Raw genomic sequence first — 8,423 nt, 5'->3', positions numbered from 1 at the left:
GCAAAAACGCCTTATATTTAGTTACGGAGGTAGTATAAATCAAATTCTTTGGAATTGTAAAAAATTAACAATACTAATTCTGGGAGAAGGTGAATAAATTAATACCATAAAAACATGAAAATAATTCCAGCAGTACTTCAATTCACAACAAATGTGAATTTGAACAGAAGGAGCCATAAAATGGGTAAATTTAGAATAATTTTTTTTCCGAAAAGAGGGGAAATGCCCTTGGCTCCGTATCGAGTATTTCTTGACTATATGCTAGTACAAGGGAATGATATACAAGGGAACAATTAATATCATCCATGAACTCGAGACCAAAATGAGTGCTCCCTGCAACAAAATACCGGCAAAAAAAAAACTCAAGACAAAAAACCTCCTGCCAAAGTTTCCAGTATTAATCATAGCGCACTGTCCGACAGACAAAAATTCAAATGAAGACACAAGAAAATGACTGTAAAACAACAATTATGTTTATAAAACTGCAAATATTATCTAGTTACCTCAAAGTATTTGAATCTGGACACACAACAAAGTATGCTACAATGACAGACACAAACATACCCAAGCTCTGGGCGACCACCTTACAAAATCCTACACAGGAACGCTCGTACTGTTCGAACTACCAGCGGTTAATCTTGAGATGATGCCATCGTTGAACCATAAGGAGGTCATTCCTATCGGTTGTTGGTACTTGTGGTGGATTCAGAGGCAAATTACTCACAATGAACCAGTCCCACCTTGGAAATTTTCTGAAGCCAAACTTGAAGAGCCCTAGTAATCCTGATCACAAGGGGAGTAAACATGAACCCAAGTTCATCAAGGTAAATGTCGAAGCGTCATACCATGAAGACGAAGGTTCAGGCGCCACTGCCTTTGTCATACGCGACAAGAAGGGCTACTTCCTGGCTGCTCAATGCGAGTACGTCCCTATTGCTTTCGGATGCTATGATGATGGAAGCGATGAATATGTGAGATGGACTTTTCGCTAATTCTCTTGTTTCCATCAGGTTCAAGCAGAATCAGATTCTCTCGACGGGACAGTCATGGTGGTGGGATGCTGTAGCAACAACAAAGTTTGTAATAATTGGGTTGACCTTCCAGGCAGTATGGTACTTCTGGACGATGTAACTGTGATCTAAGTTCAATATAAGTACTTCCTCCGATCCATAATAAGTGTCATAGTTTTGAACAAAGATCTAAACTAACACACTTATTTTGGATCGGAGGGAGTATTTAACACTCAATTAAAAATGAATTGACCTTCATTCAAATTTTAGTCAATTACAAGCTGACAGTTGTATGCAAGCAATTAACTTACACTGGCTGCAAAGTATTACACACAATTTACTTTGTGAGCAAGACTAAAAAGGGCTAAAAAAATGGGAAGATAGTTGGATCCCACAATCTCCATCCAGGAAGGTTATCTCTAGTAGAGGGAATCACCTCCTCTCTCGGGTGTCAGAGCTTATAGATCCAGTGTCAGATGACTGGGATTCGGGGTTGATAAACCAAACATTTTGTAGTGTTGATGCTCAAAAAATTCTTGCAATCCCACTACTAGTATATGAAATGACAGACTTTTTAGCTTGGAGTTTTACTAAAACAGGTGGGTTTACTGTAAAATCAGCATATCACGCCGTCTGGGAGTCAAAATTTGGCCACAATTCGCAAGGTACGACGAGTTCTTCCTCGCCAACACCTACATGGGATTCGGTGTGGAACTTGAGAGCAACTAGTTAACGACCGCTCCTTCGGGAGCCTCGCAACGATCAGCGCCACTTGGCGTCCTCTTAGCCATTCGCCACGTGTCGCGCTCTGGGCGCTCCCTTCGAATTTTGTTTTTTTAATTTTTTAAACGGGTTTTTTTCGACGTTTTTGCGCGAAAAAACGCGTTTTTTTCTTTCGCGAGAGTCACGGCCGTGTCTCTCGAAAATGAAAAAAAAACGTGTTTTCTGTTTTTTTCTTCCACGAGAGGCACGGGTGTGCTTTCGCGAGTCACAGTCGTGCCTCTCGGAAACGAAAAAAAATGCGTTTTCTATTTTTTTTCTTTCGCGGGAGTCACGGTTTTGCTTCCGCGAGAGGCACGATTGTGCTTTCACAAGAGGCACAATTGTGCTTTCACGAGAGTCACGGCCGTGCCTCCTCATGGAAAAAAACATGTTTTCTCTTTTTTTTTTTCCTTTCGCGAGAGTCACGGTTGTGATTTCGTGAGAGGCACGGGCGTGCCTCTTTCGGAAAGGGAAAAAACCCGTACTTCCGGTTTGTTTTTTTCGTTCGGTTTTTTTCGTGAAAGAAAAGTTCATCAAAATCTATCAACATGGGATCTAGTTTTGAAGATCTCGACGCGAGGAATTCAACGGTGAAAGCGGTTCGAGATTTGGACGCACGGTTTGAGAGATAAAACATTTTGAATAAACGGATCTACGAAAAAAGGGAAAACTCCCGGGCTGCGACAAGTGGTGCGCTGCATGTGCGCCACTTGTCACAACCAGGGGAATTGGACTGATCTTTGCAACGAGTACTCCTCAATTAGTGATTTCGAACTTGTCTAGTATGCAACCAAGGACCGGAGAGTATCCGTCATCTGCTATTTGAATGTCCAGTTGCGGTTCAGGTTTGGAAACTCCTTGGAGTGTGGGATGTTATACAGAGGGGATTGGCGATGAACACATGTGGGGAGGTTGTGTTGGATTTTCTTCTCAGTCTACCGGACGATCATATCCATGTACTAGGATTGCCGAGACTGCGAGAAACGGTGGCTACATGATGTTGGTATATGTGGTGGGAAAGGAGGAAAATTACATACGGAGGTGATCCACAAACGGCGCCACAGATCAACCTTGCTGTACGTTCCGTGGCAGAGAACTTCATAGCAGCGAATTCCCCACGGCCAAGAGTTCGTTTGGGAGGTTGGATGAGAAAGTACCTGAAGGTTCAGTAGGTGCTGTCATTAGAGACCACAAAGGCAAGTTTATAGCTGCTGCGAATGAGAAACTTGGACTCTGTTATAATGCTTTTACCGCAGAAGCAATTGCAATCAGATTCGGCCTAAATCTTGCTCGCACAACCGGATGTAGCAAAGTTGAAGTAAATTCAGATAATGTGGAGGTGATCGCAGCGCTCAGAGAGGGCTATTCATCTTCGGTGGCCAGTGCGATTTTTGATGATTGTTACTTCATGTCTTTAGATTCCAATCACATTGTTTATGAGCATTGTTTTAGAGAGAACAATAAGGTAGCACACAAATTAGCTAGTCTAAATAGATCCAATCCTTCTAATGTATGGATGGATGTTGCCCCGATGGCTGTCATCCCCTTGATTGGCTCAGATGCTACAATTGTAGCCAATTAATAAAGGAGATGCTTATAAAAAAAAGGCTAATTCTCACTTAGTTGAAAACATAGTTGAAGATGCAAACATTTACAGCATTACAGGGTAGTGCAACAAGAATTGTAATTTATCAGCAATACCTCCTCAAGTTCTTTGGAACTGTAAAAATTATATAGTACTTACAAACTAACAATACTAATTCTGGGAGAAGAAGAATGGATCATAAAGAAATACAAGGCAAGCATGGAAATAATTTCAGTAGTACTTAAATTTGCAACTAATATAAATTCTAACAACAAAAATAGAGAGCTAGCAAGAATGAACCATAAATGAGTAATTTAGAATGATTAATTCAAAGGAACCAAACATAGACAAAAATAACAACATGAAAAATGAGTGCCCCCATGCAATAAAATATCGGCCCAGACTCAAGAAGAAAGGCCTCCTGCTGAAGTTTCCAGCATGAATCATAGCATGATCGGGCAAAAAAATCGAATTTAGATGAAAAAATCGCCTGTAAAATAGCAATTCTGTTTATAAAACTGCAATATTTATCTAGACAAATACCTCAAACTATTGAAATCTGGACACAAAACATTGAAACAAAGTACTGCTGCCATACATAGTGCATACGTCACCCCTAACAAACCGAACACACAGAAACCACAACGAAATCACCAAATTACAATTAATATCAACCATGAATTCAAGACAGAAAGACCGGCCCAAATTCAAAGCAAAAAGCCTCCGGCCGAAGTTTCCGACGGATCGTAGCGGACAATCAAGCATGCAAAAATTCAATGAAGACGAATGTTGTTGAATGTTGACAGTAAAATAGCAATTCTGTTCAAATCTAGACACAAAACATACTCCCTCCGTCTGAAAATACTTGTTGGAGAAATGAATGTCTAAAGTACCGCTGCCATACATATTTAGCGCTTACAGCACCCCTAACAAACCGAACACACAATAGAGAAACAAACTACCGAACACACACACCGCTTCCGCTACTACAACGACACAGACACAGACACACAGACGCAAAGCTCTCGACCGATCACCTACACAAAACCCTACAAAGGAACATTGATAATGTGCGCATGTTGACAACAACAGAATTAAGGCGCGAAGCAGCCACACCACACCGGAGGCGGAGGGGATCAGCGATACGAGGGGCCGTGATGAGAGTGGCGAGACAGGATCTTGCCGACGACCCTCATCACCTTCTCGGCGTACACCTGCCAGACGCCGTTCCCGTGCAGCCTGTAGATCCGCCGCGCCAGCCCCAGCGTCTCCTTGGGGTACCTCTGCACGCACGCCATCGATCACGGTCAGAGCTAGCCAGGCATGGCCACACGGCCATGATCCAGAAAGAGGGAGCTAGGTGCTGGTTCTACTTACGTCTTTGGCGGCCTCGAGCATCCTGTGGACGACGTAGTTGGAGGAGCGGCCCTGCACGAGCTCCACGAGCTGGGCGTCGTCCATGCTCACGAACTGGGCGAGCACGAGGTTGAGCAGCCCCGCCTTGTTGAAGCACGCCTCCACGACGTAGCTGCCGGAGCGGTGCAGGGACAGGCCCACCGCCTGCCCCATCAGCCGCTGCACCAGCTGCTGCCGCGTCTGCGCGTCGCCGTGCTCCAGGGCGTGCTGCACGAAGTAGTTGCTGCATGCATTCATCCATCATCATCAGTACTGATATTGGTCAGTCCGTAACCATGGATGGATCGTGGTAGGCTACGCACCTGTACTCGCCCCTGGCCAGGTCGATGGCCTTGTCGAGCAGGACGGCCCGGAGTTTGCCGAACTCGTCGCCTCTGGCATTGTTGAAGCACTCCACCAGGCACTTGGACCCGGCCGGCGACTGCGAGTAGGCCATCGCGTCAAGCGTGTTGCCATGGAGGACGGAGACCACCAGAAACTATATAAACATACATCGACGACGAGCAAAAGGATCAGCCCTGGCCGGCGCGCATGTGTGTACTTGAGTAAGTAGTAGTATGCATGTAATGTAAGAGCTTACCTTGGTGTCCTCGTATCTCATGGTGGCAAAGCAGTGGTGAAGCACCTGGTCCCCTTTGAGGTCCAGCAGCACGTTTTCAAACAGGAAGCGGTTCACCAGCATCTCGCACAGGTTAGGGTACGGCGCCGCCGCCGAGATGAGCTCCGCCAGGCAATCCTCCCTGCATGCATGGACCAGTTAATTAGCACATAGTACATCCTGCACTAGTAGCTAGCTAGGACTAGGAGGAGGAGGAGGAGCAATGCGACCTACCCGTGGTCGTGCCTCATCAGCGGCAGCAGGTTGTGCCTGCAGTAGAAGGAGGCGGCCTCCACGATGTCCTTGACCTCGCCGGCCCGCCCCGCGCAGGCGCGCAGCAGCGCCACGAACACCGCGTGCCCGTCCCTGCTGTCCATGAAGTCGTGCATGCGGTGCGTCACCCCGGCGAGCACGTTCAGCCGGATCTTGTTGACGCCCTCCTCCAGCAGCGTCACCACGTGCGCGGGGGACTGGGGGAACGTCACCACGTGCACGTCAATCGGGGCCTTGAGCAGCCGCGACCGGGTTTCCTCCAGCGTCCGGGCACGCCGTGGCTGGGCCGCCGGCGCCGCCCTGTACGGCACATAACCCGCCTGAGCCTGGGCGGCTTGGATGGCTCTCAGCCTCAGATCCATGCGCTTGTCCTCATCGGGCGCGGACCAGGCGTACGCGCCGGCGCCGGATTGGTTGGACATGGCATACTGCTGCTGGTACAGGTACTGCAGGCTGGCGTTGATGTTGGGGATGGAGCTCGCCGCCACCGGCGAGGCTACCGGTTGGTACTGGCTGGCGCCGGCGCTCAGAGTGTACTGCTGCTGCTGGCTACCGCTCTGGCCCTGCGCACTGAAGAAGTTGGCGCCTGCGGAGTTGTACCACGCGCTAGGGTTATTGGCCGCTGCGGCGGCCGTGTCGTACCACGCGCTAGGGTTATTGACCGCCGCGGCGGCGCCCATCGGCGAGACGTAGGGGCCGCCGCCGCTCGATGAGCCCATCTCCTCCCACCGGTAGGCCTGGTGCTGCTGTGACTGCTGCGACCAGGACTGCCGCGCAACCTGGAGCCCTGCCTCCATCAGCAGCCTCGTCCTGAGCTGCTGCTCCGGCATCCCCGGCGGTGGCGGCGCGGTCCTCTGCCGCAACCACGCCGCTCTCTGCTGCCGCTGCAGCGCCTGCTCCTGCTGCCCCCGCGGCTGCGGCGAGGGGTTGCTGCCGAGGCCCATCGCGCCCAGCGAGTCGGCGAGGTCGGGGTGGGCGGCGGACTTGCCGTCGTCGCTCCGTCCGCTCCGATCCATGGCGTCGTCGATCGCGCGCGTCCGTGCTCCGAACCGAGGTGATCGATCGTGGTGCGAAGCAATCGGGGGCGGTGCGCGCTGGTGATTCGCGGGCCTTGGGTGCGCCTTATGTAGACGCCGTGCGGCGCGGTGCGCGCGGTGCCGGGCGTGTCGGAGTCCAACTAGGGTATCGGCGAGCCGGCGGTCTCTGCGTCTCCGGTGCCTCCTGCAATCGAATCGAAACGTATTTGTAACAGACAGGCGTGCGATCGCAGAGATCGGGGGAGAGTCCCGTGCTTTCCAAATACTCCTACAAAGCGTACAGCAGTGCGGGACCTGCTTTGACTAGAGATAAACTGCCGATTTAAGTTGTTTGTCGTATCTGCCGTGGTTCCTTCGTTCAGAACAAAAATCGTTTTATCTGTACAGTTTAAACTACTGTGCCCTTAGTTTTTCCCCTCCTACAAGCCGTATTTTGTTTCAATGTCATGTCAGTTGAGAAAAAAAGATCCATCAACAGAAAGTCGGTTAAAGAAAGAAAACATGAAAATTCTTCGACAAGCTGAGAAAAAACCGAGTGCCATTTTTTTACCCTTTGTTTAAACACATGAAAGAAAATCATTTTTTACCCTTTGTTTAAAAACATGAAAGAAAAACATATATGCAAAAGCTTTTTAGACTGCCAGTGACCAACATGTATTGCCTTGTTTGGCGTCCTGGGCAAACACGAGTATAAAGAAAGAAAATCCTCCCCCATGCCACTCTCGGCTTTACCATCCCTCCCTTCGCATAACATCACTTCGTGTTGGACGGGATTCATCCCCCTCCCCTAGCACGAGACCACACCATGCCACACGAGATCCGCGCCGCCTTGCATAAGGTCTCATCGTGTCACGCGAGATCCACCCCCTCCCCCGATACAAGATCTCATCATGTCGCACGAGATCCATCCTCTGACCCTCCCGCTCAAGATCCCATTGTGTCGCGCAAGATCCAAACCCTTATGTGCATAAAACCACATCGTTGCGCGAGATCCATCCTAATGTACACTTCTTCCGCAACAACGGTGGCTCCTCTACCATCCCGCCACGCAAGACGCATCGTAACCCTCCCCGCCGACCGCCATTAATCACGCATGCGAGGTGTGGGATCTTTGGGACTTACCGGTGGTCACACGAGATCCATCGTCTGACCCCTCCCGCTCAAGATCCCATTGTGTCGTGCAAGATCCAAACCCCTATGTGCACAAAACCACATCGTTGCGCGAGATCCATCCTAATGTACACTTCTTCCGCAACAACAGTGGCTCCTCTACCATCCCGCCACGCAAGACGCATCATAACCCTCCCCACCGACCGCCATTAATCACGCATGCGAGGTGTGAGATCTTGGGGACTTACCGGTGGTCACACGAGATCCCGTGAGATTTGATGATGGTTGCTCGCCATGGTGCTTGGGCTGTCAACCCCCTCCCCCCACCTTGTCTTGCGGCTCGACGGTCCCGCTAGCCTCTTGCTCTGCTCCCTGCTTGAACAACCCTGATGGCAAACACTAATGTCTTCCCCTTACCAGGCTTGGGCTCCTCCTGCAACGGCTACACGCTATCCCCCTCCCCCCACAAAAAAAACAATTTTGGCAGTTTTTGAGAGAAAAGGGTGGATAAGGATGTTGACAAGGAAAAGAGTAAATGCTTCATGTAATAACCTATATCGGATGCGTGGACCCCAACCAGGATAGCCGGGCATTATGTGCACGTGGTCCCCCCTATAATGATGCACTGGTTT

At 49.5% G+C, this 8,423-nt stretch overlaps 1 protein-coding gene across 1 annotated transcript; it reads right to left on the bottom strand.

Moving 5' to 3' along the window:
* Positions 1–4,211: 4,211 nt before the first annotated feature.
* LOC123081673 (maternal protein pumilio) lies at positions 4,212–8,202 on the bottom strand. Its single transcript, XM_044504226.1, has 6 exons — positions 8,040–8,202; positions 5,606–6,865; positions 5,354–5,513; positions 5,076–5,251; positions 4,735–4,996; positions 4,212–4,640 (listed from the first exon to the last, which is right to left on the bottom strand). Exons 2-6 carry the CDS (start codon positions 6,658–6,660, stop codon positions 4,494–4,496), a joined length of 1,800 nt encoding a protein of 599 aa, XP_044360161.1. The 5' UTR covers positions 6,661–6,865; positions 8,040–8,202; the 3' UTR covers positions 4,212–4,493.
* Between the last annotated feature and the right edge of the window lie 221 nt (positions 8,203–8,423).

Source organism: Triticum aestivum, chromosome 4A (genome assembly GCF_018294505.1).
Source record: "Triticum aestivum cultivar Chinese Spring chromosome 4A, IWGSC CS RefSeq v2.1, whole genome shotgun sequence".
Taxonomy (NCBI): domain Eukaryota; kingdom Viridiplantae; phylum Streptophyta; class Magnoliopsida; order Poales; family Poaceae; genus Triticum; species Triticum aestivum.
This window is presented reverse-complemented; position numbering and strand designations above follow the sequence as displayed.